General features: G+C 36.8%; 4 protein-coding genes across 4 annotated transcripts; all 4 read right to left on the reverse strand.

Annotated features, from left to right (window-relative positions):
* Nucleotides 1-7,001: 7,001 nt before the first annotated feature.
* On the reverse strand, nt 7,002-7,724 carry LOC137723013 (secreted RxLR effector protein 161-like). The gene has a single exon (XM_068462170.1). The coding sequence runs from the start codon at nt 7,722-7,724 to the stop codon at nt 7,002-7,004; it is 723 nt and encodes a 240-aa protein (XP_068318271.1).
* Nucleotides 7,725-9,507: 1,783 nt separating this feature from the next.
* LOC137723076 (uncharacterized) lies at nt 9,508-10,053 on the reverse strand. The gene has a single exon (XM_068462232.1). The coding sequence runs from the start codon at nt 10,051-10,053 to the stop codon at nt 9,508-9,510; it is 546 nt and encodes a 181-aa protein (XP_068318333.1).
* A 467-nt stretch (nt 10,054-10,520) lies between these two features.
* LOC137723093 (uncharacterized) lies at nt 10,521-11,102 on the reverse strand. The gene has a single exon (XM_068462256.1). The coding sequence runs from the start codon at nt 11,100-11,102 to the stop codon at nt 10,521-10,523; it is 582 nt and encodes a 193-aa protein (XP_068318357.1).
* Nucleotides 11,103-11,963: 861 nt separating this feature from the next.
* LOC137726827 (myb-related protein 1-like) lies at nt 11,964-15,708 on the reverse strand. The gene is made up of 7 exons (XM_068465782.1): nt 15,535-15,708; nt 14,034-14,409; nt 13,664-13,740; nt 13,504-13,540; nt 13,088-13,268; nt 12,441-12,837; nt 11,964-12,354 (listed from the first exon to the last, which is right to left on the reverse strand). Exons 2-7 carry the CDS (start codon nt 14,338-14,340, stop codon nt 12,166-12,168), a joined length of 1,188 nt encoding a protein of 395 aa, XP_068321883.1. The 5' UTR covers nt 14,341-14,409; nt 15,535-15,708; the 3' UTR covers nt 11,964-12,165.
* Nucleotides 15,709-18,253: the final 2,545 nt, after the last annotated feature.

Here is an 18,253-nt window from a genome sequence, read left to right on the forward strand (position 1 = left end):
AGGCGCCCACAACACTACGAAATTCAGTGATGTCAGACAAGGGTTCACCATCACTTAAATTGAGGCGATGTCCATTAATGGCTGGTGTGGAAATCGGTTTACACTCAAACATTTTGGTGCATTTGAGAAAATCAGTCATGTACTTTGTCTGAGTGAGATGAAGACCGGTGCTAGTGCGATGAACTTTCATATCGAGAAAATAATGTAGAGGGCTAAGATCCTTCATTGAAAACACTTGACTCAATTGATGAATTAGACGTGTAATGTGGGGTAAGCTATTTCATGTAATAAGGATGTCGTCCACATAAATCAACAGGTAAATAGCCACATAACCATCAAAGAATGTGAACAAGGACAAATCAGCATGTGACGATATAAAGCCCAAAATTTCCAAATGGTGAGAAAAACACAAAAACCAAGCATGAGGCGTTTGTTTGAGACCGTAGAGGGATTAGTGCAATTTTCAAACATGAGAGGGATGTTGTGGATCGATAAAGCTTGATAGTTGCCGCATATACACCTCTTCATTCAATGTTCCATGTAGAAACGCATTTTGGACATCAAGTTGACGAAGTGGCCAATTAAAGTGAATAGCAATGGGGAGAATTAACCAGATAGTTGCATGATGAACAACAGGACTAAACGTCTCACCGTAGTCCAAGCCTTCTTGTTGATGGAACCCATTAGCCACTAACCATGCCTTGTAATGCTCTATTGAACCATCAGAACGACGCTTGATTTTGTAAACCCATTTGTTGGGAAGAATATTCATATTGGGTTGAAATGGCACCAAAGACCAACGTGCCATTCTTTTGAAAAACATTGAACTCGTCAGCCATCGCCATGCGCCATTCTGAAACCTTATTAGCTTGACTAAAACATGTAGGCTCAACAAAGTCGTGATCAACAGTAGTAGCAAAAGCATATTTCAGATTAGATTTATGAAGAGCAGCTTTGGCCCGAGCAACCGTTGAATGAGTCGAAGCACTTACCTCGGAAGTAGATGGAACCCTTGTACCGGAGGAGTGTGCAAGTGGCAGCAGGTTTGCAGGTGGTGTCTAATTCGGAGAATGAGAAGATAAGGGTGGTGGTTGGGTGGGAAGGACAGGGGGCTGGACTGGAGGCACATGCTTGTTTCTGCATGTATAAACTAGCAAGGAACGCTGAGTTGCAGGCTGTTGGTTAGGGACGGCTGAGACTGCGGGAACAGGCAGTGGGGCTGCGGCATCTGGTTGTGGAGAGGGCGCAAAGGCAGGGACGGGATGATGTGATGGGCCAATGTCAAGGACTGGATCCACAGACGAGGAGAGTAACGATGGCAAAGTAACAATGGGTTCTTTATATGGAAAGCTGTTCTCATCAAACACAACATGGCGAGAAAGAAAGACACGTCTCGTAGAGGGATCCAAACATCGATAACCATGGTGATTCAAAGAATAACCTAAGAAAACACAACGCTTAGAACAAAATTGCAATTTATTATTATTAGACGGACGCAAATGAGGAAAACATGCACAACCAAAAACCTTAAAAAAATTATATTGAGGAGGTTTATTAAACAATTTTTCATACAGAGAGATATGTTGTAAAAGACGAGTGGGCAAACGATTAATTATGTAATTAGCAGTGTGAAAAGATTCGGCCCAATGAGAAGTGGGTAAATCGGATTGGGCTAAGAAAGTAAGTCCAGTTTCAACTAAATGTCGATATTTACATTTGGTCAAGCCGTTTTGTTCAAGATGATGGGGGCATGTGAGTCGATATAAAATGCCATGAAAACCATGATTAACAAATTCACCACCACCATCAGTTTGAAAAGCCTTAATCTTAACACTAAACATATTTTCAACCAAGTTTTTAAAAGTAACAAAGGTGGAGAAAATATCGGATTTTAACCTTAGTGGATAAAGCCAAGTATAACAAGAGAAATCGTCCACAAATGCCACATAATACTTAAAGCTAGAAACTAACAAAGAGGATGAAGACCAAACATCAGAATGAATTAATTCTAAAGGAGAAGAAGACATGGGTGGAGATAAAGAAAATGGTAATGTATGGACAAAATTGACAAAATTTACTAGAAAACAAGCCTTTAATTGGCAATATATTTGCAAAAATTAAATGTTGTAAAATTGAAAATGAAGGATGACCTAACCTAGAATGCCACAAAGCATCAGTTACACGTTTACCTAATAAAGCAAACACACCATGAGTTTGATAAGAGGAACGGCATGGGTAGAGTCCATTGTTACTATCACTTCTCGACCCGTGAATAAAGACTATCCACAAGTTAGGGTGTGAGCCATATATTAGCTATAAAAATAAATTCTACAACCAAGATATGGTGGAAAATAAAATAAAATTACAACGATTATACCGTACAACATATAACAAAATCTTACATAAAATTTTTCGAATACGCAGCAGAATAACAATAATACACAAACTAATTCACAACAAAAAGTACAATAATTAAATTGTAACAATTCTTTCGAATGCATATATGCAAGTGAGATGCATGAAACATATGCAAATGAGATGGATGAATGTACTCACTCCCTTCTAATCCCGTCAACACATACCTAAGGCACCCAAGCCTGCACGTCCCATACCATGCTTATACCACTTGGCTCCGAATACCTTAGAATATGAGTTAACTCCTAGTCATCCCTTAAACCCAAGTTTTATAGTTAAATTCTCAATTTCCACTTTATTATATAGACACTTCTCTCGACGCCCAATTATATATTCAAGCCCTTCCCCCAACGCTTGACATATACAAGATTTCATTATTTTATAATCAACCAATTGCATACTCAAGCCCTTCCCCCGACGCCTGACGTATACAAGGTTTCATTATTTTATATTCAAGGCAAATTTCAGCCCTTAAATATTCTCACAACTCAAACACTTTACACAAGTCAACACTTAACACAACATAACTCTTTTTCTTGCTTTGCAATGCATATGTATATGTATATGTACTGCACATAAAGATTAATAATCACTTACTTACCATATATAAATATAAGCATAGATTAAACTAACTAGTAACAAATGTAATAATATTTGATGTCATCATTTAAAATATTGATCATTTACCACTCCACAGAATTACCATCGTCTTGTTCACTTTCTTCTTGCTAGTACCTGTTATTAGTTTAGACAAGAATTAGACATCCATGTTAGTGAAAAAAATTGAAAGTGAAATAAGTATCTCAAAAGCAACAAGGCATGAAACTCTACTTCTCGCTTTTCCCCTTCCAAACCTCTTTATATATATATATATATATATATATATATATATATATTTCAACCCACCACTTCTACTTCTTCTTACCTCATTTCCTCTATTTTCTCACCCACAAACCGGATCATTTTCTTCTACCCGACTCTCATCTTCCTCCCACATGACACTCTACACTTTAATGTCTTTTTATCATCTTTTTGCTTCTCCTTTTATTCCCTCAAGCACCACTGCTTAATCCTTTTCTTTCAAATTTCTATCTCCTTTCTTTTCTACAAATCTACCATCCTCCTCTTCTTCCTCCTCTCTCTCTCTCTCTCCACAAAACATCATCATTTCTCTCCATCAACTCCACAATTAAAGGTATGGTACTAGACACTTTGGATGGAACAGATGCCTGGATTGTTTATGTATAAAGTTGTAGTTCATTTTGAAACTCAGTATTGTTCTATTAATATTGGTTTGTTAGAATTTTGGTTTGGAATTTGAAGTGAAGAATTGTCTTCGAGATTAAGATGAAAGCTTGCAAATACTATAATAATGGACACAAAGATTTAAGTGGTTCACCAAATCAGCTACGTCCACTAGAGTTGCATATGCATTAGTGTTTTCCCTATTTAAGAGAGATTTACAAAAAACATTGAAGATGACCTAGAGCCTTTACATAAGGCAAAAGAAAGGGATGGTGGGGAGAGCGGTCTGAGAAGGAGAGATCTTTCTTGTTGTTGCTAAGTTCTTGCTGGTGTATCTTTTTCCCTTCCGTGTTCTTTCCTCCATCTGTCTTTATGGAGAAAGAAATGGAATCCTCAATTAAGCATTTAATGACACGTTTCACTTGTTTTGCAACACTTGGACATCAATCATTGGAAACATTAGTAATTGATCATCATTACAATGCATGTGGACAAATACATAAAGGCCACATCCAAACTCTAAGGGATGTAGAATCCCACCTCTCCAAATTTGGGGGATGAATCATCACCAATCATTACCCATGATATGTGGTCCAATAGAAAGAAAACAAATGTTAAGCTAATCATTAGCCCTATTATGTGTTCCAATAGAAACACACCAAATGTTAACCTAATCATTGATAATGGTATGTGTTCAAATGGCAAAGAGACATGTGTTAAGTTAATCAATATCATGCAAGGTGGATACAAGCATCTAAGGCCACATTGAGCTTTAGCTTAAGTTTTATTCCTAGATCAAAACACATGGGTAAATCTACAATCAATAGGCATACAAATGGAGTTTGATAAAAGCTTCAATCTCATTGGAGTATTTGGAATCTTGGTTGAGTAACACTGAGGATAGAAATATTTTTCAAATGATTGAGATTCCCCTAGGCTAGTGAGTAAGCACTCCTAATACCACAAAATATTGCCTCATGCATGCTAAGAAGCCAATGTATACATTCTATAGACTTCCTACCTCCACATTTAGAGTGGTGAATAATCACCAAATCATTAACTCCTAATGATTACAAACTTGCCAACTCATCTTTAAGAGAAAATATCAAGATAAAACTATTCATTTAGTCCAACCTCAAACTCTCGACCCTTTGTGAGAAAATCAAGCCATACTCATCATAATCATCTTCTCCAACTCAAACTAAAAACATCTCTAATCACATATGAACATGAAATAAATACTAGCTAGTTTTTGAAATAATTTGTAGCAAAAAGGATTTTACATTGAAACTATTTTACATATCGAAAGTAGGTTCTTGCATAAAATAAATCTAATAAAATCATTACATAAAAATAATTACCCACACACACACACACACACACACACACACACACACATATATAACCATTTTTCTTTTTTAAATACTGGGTATTACAGTTACTCCGGCCTTGTAAAAGGGTCATCCCCGTTCGTGAATCCTGCACACGATAAAAACGGGGATGTAAGGTAAAGAAACAATTATTATCATCTGTAAAACAGTTCAAAGAAATTACGTCAGTGGAGTCTTGAGGACAAAAAAGAGTATTAGGCAAACGAAAGAAAGCAGTTTTAGTGTGAAGAAACAAGTCACCAATTTTGGAGATTTGCAAACCTGGACCACCATGCACACCACGAATTTGATCAGTTCCATAATACTCACGAGGATTGTGAAGTTGTCCCACGTTATTGGTTATGTGGGAATTGGCGTCGAAGTCAAAGAGCCATTGTTATACAGACGGGGCAACATGAGCAGTGGTAGAACCACAAGACGAGGGGGCAACCGCATAAGCTTGAATACGAGACGAATGAACCCTACCTTCATATGACATGTTGAGGTGATTGAAGCAATCAATAGCCGAGTGACCATAAAGTTGACAAAGCTGACACTGAATACATCCAGATGAGGAGAAGGCCAGTGATGCTAGAGTAAACCCACTATAACCAGGAGCAGGGTCGAGGATGCCATTGGAGGAAAAAGGGTAACCACGGGAAGGGGCTGCAAAAAAAGAAGAAGATTGAGAAAAAATTGAGTCACCATTATAGTTGCGGGAATAGCCACCTCCACGAGAATAGCCACCACCACAACCACTACAAAGCGAACTACTGCGGCTGCGGGAGGCACCACGCACAATATTAAAAGCAGAGGTGCCGACATAAGAGGGAAGAGAGAAAACGTTGTGACGTTGTTCTGCACTCAAGAGTAAAGCTTCCAGGGCATCGTAGGTGATGAGAGTGTCACGAACTTGTGAGGAAGCAATGGTGGTCTCATACTAAGGACCTACCTTGCTCATAATAATGGCAACTAAATCAGATTCAGAAACGGGGGCCCCAGAGAGAGCAAGATTGTCGGCAATCACATTAACTTTGTCGAGATAATCAGCAATAGAGAGATCACCACGAGAGGTTTTCATTAATTAAGTACGCATTTGAATAATACGATTCTGAGACGTAGAAGCATATCGTTCTTGAAGAGACGACAAGCAGAGGCCGAATCAATTTTGTTGACAATTGTAGAAAGACCTTTGGGAGTAAGAGAACTAGTAATCCAGGAGAGAATCATCTGATCATTTTGTATCAATTCACCATACAATGAATTGACTTTGGCAGTGATTTTACAGTTGGCATCAAGAAGAAACACAGCAGGGCAGGGAGATTCGCTAGTAACATAGGACAACAAATTACGGTTGTGCAGCAAGGGAAGAAACTGGGCACGCCATAGGGTGTAGTTGTTGCGGTTAAGCTTGATCGTGAGAAAATTTGTGACAGAAGGAGCAGCAACAGAGGAAGAAGACGTCATAGCTGTAGAAAGAAAAAAAATTAATTTGAACCTTTGTCGTTAGATGCTGGCTCTTGATACCATGAAAGACAATAGAATATAGTTTGTAATCTCAACTCAATAATGAGCAAGGCATTGAGCACTAATATTTATAGGAATAATACAAAGCAATCCATGTGGAAGAGGAATACAGAAACATAATATACAATCAGAACTAGACTACAACTAGGAGTAGAACTTTGACTTGGATTAATCTGATAAATTATGAGAATGTTTTGAAGTTGATATTTTTGGGGGAATGTCAAACACACAGAAGAAGAAAAGGTTTTCAGAGGAATGTGCAGAGCTCTCACAGAGAGCAAACACATATTTTTTTATTAAAATATCAGCACAACACTTTCCTTACAAGCTATATCAGCCCTTGATTCATAAAACAGAAATCTAAGCATACACTTGTCCTATGAGACTAAGCATTCTCTTAACTGTTGGTTCCTTCCTTCTCAGCCATTAGATCAAAACCAAATTTCATTTAATTCCAACACTCCCCTTCAAATGAATTCTGGTTTTGATCCCAAACATTTCTCTGAGATAGACAAATCTTTCTTTTGGTAGAGCTTTGGTGAAGATGTCTGCCATTTGATCCTGAGACTTGCAGTAGATCAGTTCAATGGTATTCTCCTGCAATGCTTCCCTTATGAAATGAAACTTCCTTTTGATATGTTTAGTTTTCTGGTGAAAAATAGGATTCTTAGTCATAGCTATTGCTAATGTGTTGTCACACATAAGTGGTGTAACATCCACTTGCATTTCACCAAAATCCTTTAACACAAACCTCAACCATATAGCTTGAGAGGTAGCCATTGCAGCACTCACATACTCTGCCTCAGCCGTAGACAGTGCAACACTTTGTTGCTTGACGGAGGCCCAAGAAAATATTCCAGAACCAAATGCAAATGCATATCCTGAAGTACTTCTCATGTCATCTTCACTGCCACCCCAATCACTGTCACAGAAGCCTACTAGGATTGCTTCTTCTCCCTTCTCATACTTGATTCCATAGTCCAAGGTCCCTGAGATATACCTGAGTACTCTCTTAGCAGTTCCCATGTGAATTCTTGTGGGATTATGCATGAACCTTGATAAGAGACTGGCTGCATACATAATGTCAGGCCTTGTGGCAGTCAAGTAAAGTAGACTCCCAACCATTTTTCTGTATAGACTTTCATCAGCAGGTTCAGAACCATCCATTTTACAAAGTTTCTCATTTGTGATCAATGGTGTTGTCACATATTTACATCCTTCCAGATTGAATCTTCCAAGCAATGATTGTGCATACTTCTATTGATGTATGAAGATTCCAGTAACATCTTGTATTACTCCAATTCCCAAGAAGTGATGCAACAAGCCAAGATCCGTCATCTCATATTGTCTCATCATGCCTTTTCTGAATTCTTCAATCATTTCTTCACAATTGCCAGTAAAGACCACATCATCAACATATATGGACACAATAAACATATCAGAATTCTCACCAGTTTTTGTATACAAGGTAGCTTCACTAGGACTTTTGTTAAATCCACTTTTGTTGAAACATGAGTCTATCTCACTGTACCAAGCCCTGGGGGCTTGTTTGAGTCCATACAGAGCCTTGTTTAACTTATACACACTCTCTTCTTCATTTGGAACTTCAAAACCTTGTGGTTGATCCACGTACACTTCTTCCTCCAAAGTGCCATTTAGAAAGGCTGATTTAACATCTAATTGATGAAGTTTCCATCCCTTTTGAGCAGCAAGATCAACCAAGATTCTGATGGTGTCTAACCTTGCCACTGGGCCAAAGGTTTCATTGAAATATACCCCCGGTTGTTGTGAGTAGCCTTTGGCAACCAATCTTGCTTTGTTCTTCTTTATAGATCCATCCAGATTCAGTTTGGTATTGTAGATCCATTTCACACCTATCACAGGTTTATCACTCGGTCTATTTACTAATTTCCAGGTAGAGTTTTTCACAATCATAACAATTTCTTCACTCATTGCTTTCTGCCAAGATTGATCCATTTCAGCTTCTTCAAAACTCTCTGGTTCAGCAATACAATAGTTACAAACTGCATTGATCTCATCTAAACTCCTCATTTTTAATGGAGTTGTTCTTGGGGAAGAACCCTGCAGTTCTTGTCCTTCTGCATTTGAAGTAGTGGACTGAGATCCTTGTGTTGGTGTTGAAAAATCATTTTGACTTCCACCTTGTATAACAGGTTCATTCTCAATTTGCACATCAGCTTGTGCTTTTTCCATTGTTAATGGAAATGAGATGGTGTCAATGTTCTTGGTTTCCCAATTCCATGCTTCATTTTCTTTGAACACCACATCTCTTGAGATAATTACTTTATGTGACTCAATATTGTAGAGCCTATAGCCCTTCTCACAGCTTCCATAGCCTACAAAGACACACTTGATACTGTTGATTTCAAGCTTGTGTCTTAATTGAGATGGTATCTATGGATAGCAGATTGATCCGAACACCTTCAAGTGCTTCACACTTGGTTTTCTGCCACTAAATGCCTCAAATGGTGTTTTCTTCTCAAGTGCTTTAGTTGGACACCTGTTTAGAAGATACACAGATGCATTGACTGCCTCACCCCAAAAGGAAAATGGCATTTTCTTATCATGCAACATTGACTTGGTCATTTCAACCACAGTCCTGTTCTTCTTCTCAGTTACACCATTCTGTTGTGGTGTAGGCCACAGTCAGTTGCTTCTGTAATCCTGCCCCTTCACAGAATTCTTGGAACTCAATGGAAGTGAACTCACCACTTTTGTCACTTCTTAGTCTTTTGATCTTGAGACCACTCTGAAGTTCAACCATCACTTTGAATTTCTTGAAGATTGTAAAAACTTCACTCTTGTTTCTCATGAAGTATACCCAAACCATCCTGGTGCAGTCATCAATGAATAACAGAAAATATCTGTTCCCACTGAGTGTAGGTGTTTTCATTGGACCACACACATCTGTGTGAATGAGTTCTAGAGGTTAGCTTGCTTTCCATGCATTTCCAATTTCGAAAGAGTCCCTGTGATGCTTCCCCAGTATGCAACCTTCATAAGTTTCTTTAGTTTCTTGTAACTCAGGAAGTCCAGTCACCATTTGTAATCTCTCCAATCTCTTTAAACTGTGAAAGTTGAGATGTCCAAACCTCTTGTGCCATAACCAAGAATTCTCTGCAACGCTTGCTTTTAGAGCAATTGAGTCATTGTACTCTAGCATAAGTGGAAAACTTTTGTTTTCAGTCATGCCAACTTGTGTTACCAAGTTTTGGAGACTTCTGTCATCAAAGATCTCCACCATATCGTCCCCAAAGAGTAAGAAGTAGCCATGAGCAATCATTTGTCCCACACTAAGGAGATTTTCATCAAGGCCAAGTACAAGTATCACATCCTTGATGAATCTTCTTCCACCTTTTGTCTCTAGAACAAGAGTTCCTTTTCCAGTAGCTTCCACAAGTTGTCCATTCCCTATTTTAACTCTGCAATTGAAGCTTCTGTCAATGTTGATTAACAGGGATTCATATGCAGTCATATGGTTACTACATCCACTGTCAATGTACCAGATTCCTCCCTTATTTTCAGTTCTTGCAACACTACAAGCATAAAAGACATTTACTTCATCTTCTTCTGCTCTATGTGCATAGTTGACAGCTTGGTTCCTTCTTGGATTACAATCTTTTGCTAGATGACCAAACCTATCACACTTGGTGCATTAGGGTTTTCCCTTGAACCAGTAAACACCATAGTGTAATTTGTCACAGATTTTACCTTGGTTTTAGTAGAATCACTGCTAGTTTCTGATTTTGATTGTGGAGTATACTTGTTATCCCATTTCTTCCCTTTTCCTTTCTAGAATTTCTTTTGATTTGAGTTGTTCCCTTGAGCCTTGTAACTGCTATCTCTCTTAGTCACACTTAGGCTAAAAAAAGCCTTTTCAGCTAAGCTTTCAGAGTGCATGTTTAACCTCTGCTCATATCCTTTCAATGTGCCGATCACATCCTAAACCTCAATAGAGTCAAGGTCCTTAGTTTCTTCTATAATAGATGCGATGGAATCATAGGATTTAGGCAGGCTAATATGTATCTTCTGCACTAATCTTTGGTTTGATAGTTCTTCACCAAGAGTTTTCATTTGATTCACAATGTCAGTCATCCTTGTTAAATAAGCAGATAGAGCTTCACCATCATTCATTCTAGTGTACTCAAAATCTCTCCTTAAACATTGTAGTTTGACAGATCTAACCTTTTTGTCACCACGAAATTCTTGTTGAAGAACATCCCACGCAGTCTTGGAGGTTTCAAAGTTTGAGATTCGAGGAAAGATCTCGTCAGACACTGCCCCTTGAATGATACCTAGAGCTTTTGCATCTCTGGTTTCATTAATCTTCATTGAGCTCTTCACCGACTTTTGATCTTCATCACTAGAATCATCTCCAGATTCTGCGCTTTCAATACCCTTGTCCACCAAATTCCAGAGATCATATGATTTGAATATGGTCTTCATCTTGATGGACCAAAAATCGTAGTTGGACCCGTTAAAGATAAGAGCCCTCAGATCTCCTCCATTACTCGAAGTAGCCATGCGAGACCTTGTAAGAACAAATGAGGTTTTCAAAAATTCTGGGATTGAGTTTCCCTCCTTTTTTCAGAAGTACGAAGCACACAAAACGCCCAGTCCTGAAATTGATCAGAACCTAAGCTCTGAGGCCATGATAAATTCTGAGAATGTTTTGAAGTTGATATTTTCGGGGGAATGTCAAACACACAGAAGAAGAAAAGGTTTTCAGAGGAATGTCTAGAGCTCTCACAGAGAGCAAATATAGATATTTTTTATTAAAATATCAGCACAACACTTTCCTTACAAGCTATATCAGCCCTTGATTCATAAAACAGAAATCTAAGCATATACTTGTCCTATGAGACTAAGCATTCTCTTAACTGTTGGTTCCTTCCTTCTCAGCCATTAGATCAAAACCAAATTTCATTTACTTCCAACATAATCTTCAGTATTAGGCGTCTCCATATTGGAGTGTGATTGTTCTGCAACAATTGGAATCAGACTTGGTTTATCAAATCTAATTTAAACTATGAGTATGAGAAGAATAAGAACTCTGTGTGTAGGGGACCCTATCATCTGTAGCCAACATGCACAATACTTTTTTTTGTTTTTGTTAATTAAATTTGGAAGTTTTTGTGATTTGCTACCCACCTATTGGAGGTGGGGTGCCTAGTACTCTTTAGAATGAAAAGAAGAAAATTAAATTCGCGGGGCTCGTAAAGTTTTTACCCTTTCTTTCATGCATGAAAAACCTTGTTACCATAATACCATTGAGGGTTTAAGGAATGAAAACCGAAAGCACCACCAAAAAAAGAGAAAGGAAAACCCTAAGCTTCTAATGCTTTTAGATCAACAAGTATTTCACAAGATTTCTCGCTCGTAACATTTTTTTTTTTTTTTTAATTTTATTTTCATCACATACCCAGGCATACGTTGAGAACTTTAGCCTCCTCAATGACAATGAAGCCTGGGCTGGCTACATGACATAAATTTGTATAGACTGGAAATTTGTTTGGAATACCTCTATATTCACTATTTGCACCTCACTATATATGTGGGGTCGACCAGACTAGGTCGACTACAAGGATTAAAGAGAAAGAGAAAGTTTAGTGCTAATTTCCTGTTTAACTCTTTGCCCAGTTCCATAAAGTTCTTCACCAACCATACGATGTCTGGAAATAATCTTCTTTTCCTCATAATTCTCAACACTTTGACTCAGACCCAACTCCAGTTGTGGCATCCACTCTTTGTACTTCGATATTTTTTCTTCATTTAACTGTAACGAAATTCAGGTAGTAATTAAGATGAATAAGAAATAACTTGTATATGTCCGTAGACTAATCTGCAGACTGTAAAGCATACCTCAAACCCAAATGGCGGCTCGAATTCAGTTTTGTAGCAACTGGAATTGGTGATAGAATTGTGTGAGTTTGATGGAAACTGCCTTGTGTTTCTGCTCTCTCCAAGGTTCCAGTTTGGTGGCCTTATATTGTGGGATTCCCTTATCAACCTCGGTGTGGTGTGCATATGATGCATTAGATGGTCAGATTGGGAGCCATTACAATCATCTGACCAACTGATTTTGGCAGCAGGTATTCTTTTAGCCCTCCATTGTTGTTGGTTAATCGTTTCTGATGGAGGCCACCTCTTGTCCTCCAGAAACCGGCTAGGGTTTATTGGTACAGTTTGCAAGATTTTACCCATAGAATTGTTGGAGTTGTTGCCATGTACAAGTTCTTTGTTTAGTAGAGAACTTGACCTAATTATAACAACAATAGAAGCGTGATGTTAGTGCCTATGGCTAGATCAAAGAGAAGAATAGTTACACTACAAGAATACATACATCACTACGACATGAGGTGGCTAAAGTCACTATCAATGCCTAATGATCGTTACCGGGCATGTTTATTATAAGTAGCTAACGGCTTTAGCTACCTCATTCTGTGCCAACAATGTCCGTGACAGTTGATCTTGATTTCTTGTAGTGTTAGTGTGTAATGTATATATACCTTGAGACAGCTTTAAAATCTGGCTGTGGTTGGCTCTGACAGTCGTGTGGATTTGTTGTTACAACAATGCCACCGTTGTCCATTCCAAAGTATACATGTCGACAAGGCTGGTTGATTGTTTGGTGCACCATGCAAGATATGTTATCCCTTCCGCGCTTGGATTCGTGTTTTTCAGATAATACTGCATAAAAAATAGGAGTTGCATGGATGAATAAATTGTTTCACTTTCCTTTCCATGAACAATACTTATCACATATGAACATAATGACTTTTATAAAGGACTATTTCCTGAAATTTTTGTTTGATAATTTGGACAGTTATTTAAGATATTATTTTGAACATAAAAGTTGTTAAATAACATAATCTAGCTAATGTTATACCAAACAGCACAAAGATGATATTAGATCAATCTTTACCTTGGCCATTCCCGTCAAGCTTCTTACTTCTATACATCTGACAATTGGAAAATGCATGATTGGGAGGAATTAGATTGGAAAAAAAGAGAAAATTAATTCTATCAGAATCTGATTTAATTATAAGGATACGATTATTTTGACAAAAGAATTATTTCCGAACCTGCAAGTGACTCTTTACATGAGAAATGCTAAGTCCTCTCACATTCATTAGCTGAAGAATTAACTTGGGAGTTGCTCCTGCATCGATAAGAAAACAACAGAAACATTATTAATGTAAAGAGGACGTAATTAAAACAAGTAATAACAATACTTTAACTTGATCTTAATGTTCCCATATAGTACATGGTATTTATTTTTAAGTATTAAAAACGATTTCAAGTTTGAATCCCTCCTCTCGATGAAAATCTATCTACTTATAAACCTTAATTACTATTGATCAAGAGCGCATATTTAGGGCAAGAAATTACTGTTCATCTTGATGTAAAAGGACGTACATGTATATATATGTATGTATCTAGCTAGAAACTTACTATCTTGGCCACCCAGTCGTTCAACAGCATGCACAAAAGAAAGATGGAGTTGAGGAGTCCACCGTAGACGAGGCATTTTTGATCTCACATATTGCCTTACTTTAACCCTCCGCCTTTCATTTCCCTCACTATCATTATATGCAGCATTATTCCCTTTGCCTCTTTCTTCACTGTCACTACTTGCTTCTTCATTCAAATCGAAGGATGAGCATTTCTGGGATGATCCCACTGATCCGTTTTCTACTTGTTCCTCGCTGATCTCGTTACTCTTCTCAACTTCCTGATCACCAAATTCTAGCTCATCCATTATTGCTATCTAGCTGCTTAGTTCCCTAGAATGATTAGTTTCCTCTTTATCAGCTAGGTCCGTGCGTTGCTGAAAATTAACACCACCAACCAGGATTTAAATTACAGTGGATTTCAAAAGAAAAGAAAAGGGAAACTATTGTTAATTGGTAGTTTAGCAGTATTTTTTTCTGCCACAGTGAGATACAACTACTGATATATTCCCAACTCTTCTGGTTGTACTATATGTTGCCATCTTGCAAACTTATTTGGTAAGATGGGAATAGAGAGAATAACGTTTTTCAAGCATAACTTAAACAGCAACGTACCCTAAGTGGTGGACATGATTAAGAAAATAAAGATGGAAGTTATTAGTAATCATCAACATGTTGACATGAGTTCAGCTATTATCTGCCCATCTGGAATCAATTAACAAACAAGAAAGAAATTAAAGCTTTACCTCTTAATTATGTTCTAATATTTAATGAATCCCCCATTTCATAATATCCATACAAAAAATGGGGTTTTATTATGATTAATCCTTGGGAGATAGAGACAGAGAGAGATCTTAAATACTAGCAGTAGATCGACAATTATATTTTACCGGAAAAGAATGTTTCTTGCAAATAATGATCCTATGGAGGTATAGTATATATCTATCCGGTGAAAATAAGCTGATGACAATCAACTTGTGCGATTAATTAAAGGTTAGTTCTCAAAGAAAACATGCTGTTTGTCATCCCCATAAACTAGGGATCCAGAGACTATGATCGAAAAAAGAAGAAAAATAAGAGAATAATAGAGACAAATGAATCACGAATCGCAATCAAGTAATGTCTTCTTGAGTGACTATACCCATCAATATATCAGTACTTTGAAAAATTTGGAATCGATGAGAATTTAAAGGAGAAAGCAATCAAGTATACTAGGTTAGGTAAGGAGTACTTTGTAAATCAGTTTCTTTCCCCCAAAATATAAACACCATATTGATGGTGAGAGTAGTACTTGCCTCAATCCTTCTTCCAAGTACTCAAACATTTTCCTATAACCGAGATGCCGTGAGAGAGGGGATCGAAGGAGATGCAAAAGTGTTTCTTAGTTGCTTCTGAGAAGTTTTTGTTTGGTTCCAAAGAATCCAAACCATGGAATTAAAGTCATCCAAACGTAGATATTCCAAGACTTTCATGGCATAAGAAAGTTAATACCTAATACTCACATTATGGATACAGATCATGCCAGTGCTGCAACTTCCGTGGAATATTGTTGGAAATCATGTGAGCCCTCTTCTACCTTTTTCTTTTTTGCCTCTCGATCTCCTTTTTCCAGTTTTCACACTTGTGTCCTTTTAATATCCCTCTCTCTCTCCAAGCTGTGTGTTTGTGTGTGTGTGTGTGTCTTTCTCTCTCTAGCTCTCTCATACACGCACAAAATGCTCGTGCTTATCTTAATTGTCTTGTACTTGACCCGGAGGAGACACCTCTCTAATCTATCGGTTTATAAATGAATCAAAATTTTGTTTTGTTCAGCAAGTTTCATCTTGGTTAATGGAATCAACTAATTATTGATTGTTTAAGAAAGAGTGGGACCTCTATATGTCATCACTCTCCATTTTCTTTCCCACCTAAAATTGGACTTTTTCCCAATATCAACAAGCACCTGTTTTCCTGTGTCGTTCGTCCCTAGGTTTTTCGATTTCCTTTCATTATTATTGAGTTGGTAAGGTTGGTCCATATAAACACTGGAATTTTGTGGGGGCCACATGCATGGTGAGTGAGAATTCTTGAGATTGAATATTGGTCAATTTTGGTGGGACTTCATGCGCCTAATTAATCAAAGCTAAAACAAATGGCAGGCATCGGTCAATACTCCTTCCTGCAACCTAATTTCCAATTGTGCATATTGATTTCACACTGGTTAATCAAAGAAAGTTGAGAGGCAATACGAAGAGTAACTCATCTCTGAATAAGTTTATGCAAAGTTTTTAATATGAAATATGTACTATCAACATGTCACATTTTGCGTGAGTTTGTTTAAGTCTAACACGAAAATAACACATATGAGGAGACATGGGAGCAAGTGAACTGTTGACTCAACACATGGATAACATGCCCAGATGCCATGAAAAAAAATTGAAATTCTAATATAAATCTAATTGACAATATGAGAAGTAACCCACTTCTTTACAACATAACAAAATCCCTTAGTACCTCAACTTGAAATTAAACATTAATATATCGTACATATATGCATGCACATCTGCAGACAAACTAAATATACTTTTAACCAAAATGAATGAATATTCTAGAAGTTGAAAAAATGACTTCAAATTGTACGTATATATTACTATAAAACTAAGAACATGAAAGAATATATCACTGGTATGATGACTTCAAATTGTACGTATATATTACTATAAAACTAAGAACATGAAAGAATATATCACTGGTATGATGTATGTCTTTGCATTAGTAAAGAGAAATGAATCGCCTTAGGGGCATCATCTAGTCAAAACAATTTGGCATTACTTGAACGGAAGATAATGAAGCATAATTTCATGGATGCTGATATCAAGGGAAAGGGGGTTAATTAATTATCACCTACCTATTTGACTAATTGCACTTGCCCTTATAAGAAATATCTGTTAGTGGAAGAAGCTAGTCTCACTACTAACTCTGTTGACTAATTATATTACCCTATAGCTAAAAGCCATTTCTGTTGTCTTCTAGTAGAGGTTAAAAGTCACATTTGTCACTATTTCATGATACAAAATAATGCTTACAGCACGCTCCAATTGGCAAAAAAGCTAATTGTTTAAACAGATATGATGTAATTTTAATTTACATACATCAATTTCATTTTCCCTACCATCCAAAGTAGTTTACTTTCCGAGGCGTGCAGATGGAAAGTTGGACTGTTGTGTGACAAAGAGGAATATCATCTCAAGGAATTGGTTAATTTGACTGTTTAACCAAACAGAATTTGGGTCAAGTTAGCTAATCAATCGATTAAAATGTATTTAATCGAATAAAACAAACCAGTCATCTGTTTCTGAATTAACTTAATGGGATGGTCGTCCAGTCCGATTTTCAACACTAGGAAAAATAAATGGAGTTTTAACGAAAAACTCACAGTACTGTTTATTTTAACGAAAAATCACATTTTTATACTAAAAAGTTAATCATGGTACTATTCATTTTACCCTTTATTTTGTCTTTATCATTAAAACTCAAAGTTTTCAAGCCATTTTCATTAGTTTTCCTAAAAATAAAGGGAATTTTAACTAAACACTATTGGTACTGTTCACTTTTAACGAAAAATCACATTTTAACTTTTTCTTGATACTATTCACAACACATTTATTTATCATTTTTCATTAAAACTAAAACTTTTTTTTTAACTTTTCGTTAGTTTAAAAGCATGCGCTCTCTTGTCTTCACGTATGCATGGCATGTTGACAATTTCAATTTCTTTTAATCTTTAGAAAAGAATCTTTCAATTAATTTAATTTATCTACTATATTCCAACACAATAGAGACGTGCAACGGACCTAGCTAATTATGCTAGTATCACTGCAATTAAAAATAGCTAATGGGTCTTATTTTTAATTAAACCAGAAAGGAGAATCATGTCTGGTTATACTATTTTAAGTTTTAGTGGGGGTTTAATATGGGAAAGATATCCTCTCCGGATTCCTTCCACCAAATTCACTCAATTAATCAATTTGAACCTTTGAAATTTGATTCAACAGCTACAAATAGGGAGCTCATTTAAAAGTTATAATAATTTTAACCATTGGATTAAATTTCAAAAATATGAATTAAGTGATTAGATAGATTTGGTTGAAGGGATCCGAAGTTTTCCTTTAATATTTTTTAATGTATGCCCGGTGATTAATTAGATTGTTTCTTATGATTGTTTGAAGATCGATGTCTCGT

The sequence above is a fragment of the Pyrus communis genome, chromosome 2 (genome assembly GCF_963583255.1).
Source record: "Pyrus communis chromosome 2, drPyrComm1.1, whole genome shotgun sequence".
Classification (NCBI taxonomy): domain Eukaryota; kingdom Viridiplantae; phylum Streptophyta; class Magnoliopsida; order Rosales; family Rosaceae; genus Pyrus; species Pyrus communis.

What these genes read in the sequence shown, in the direction of transcription:
- LOC137723076 (XM_068462232.1), bottom strand. Translation starts at nt 10,053, where the DNA reads ATGACTGCATATGAATCCCTGTTAATCAACATTGACAGAAGCTTCAAT.
- LOC137723093 (XM_068462256.1), bottom strand. Translation starts at nt 11,102, where the DNA reads ATGGCTACTTCGAGTAATGGAGGAGATCTGAGGGCTCTTATCTTTAAC.
- LOC137723013 (XM_068462170.1), bottom strand. Translation starts at nt 7,724, where the DNA reads ATGGATGGTTCTGAACCTGCTGATGAAAGTCTATACAGAAAAATGGTT.
- LOC137726827 (XM_068465782.1), bottom strand. Translation starts at nt 14,340, where the DNA reads ATGGATGAGCTAGAATTTGGTGATCAGGAAGTTGAGAAGAGTAACGAG. An exon ending in ATGTAAAGAGTCACTTGCAG is followed by an intron (nt 13,541 to 13,663) that starts GTTCGGAAATAA and finishes TCCAATTGTCAG; the next exon opens with ATGTATAGAAGTAAGAAGCT. An exon ending in GATTTTAAAGCTGTCTCAAG is followed by an intron (nt 12,838 to 13,087) that starts GTATATATACAT and finishes TGTTATAATTAG; the next exon opens with GTCAAGTTCTCTACTAAACA.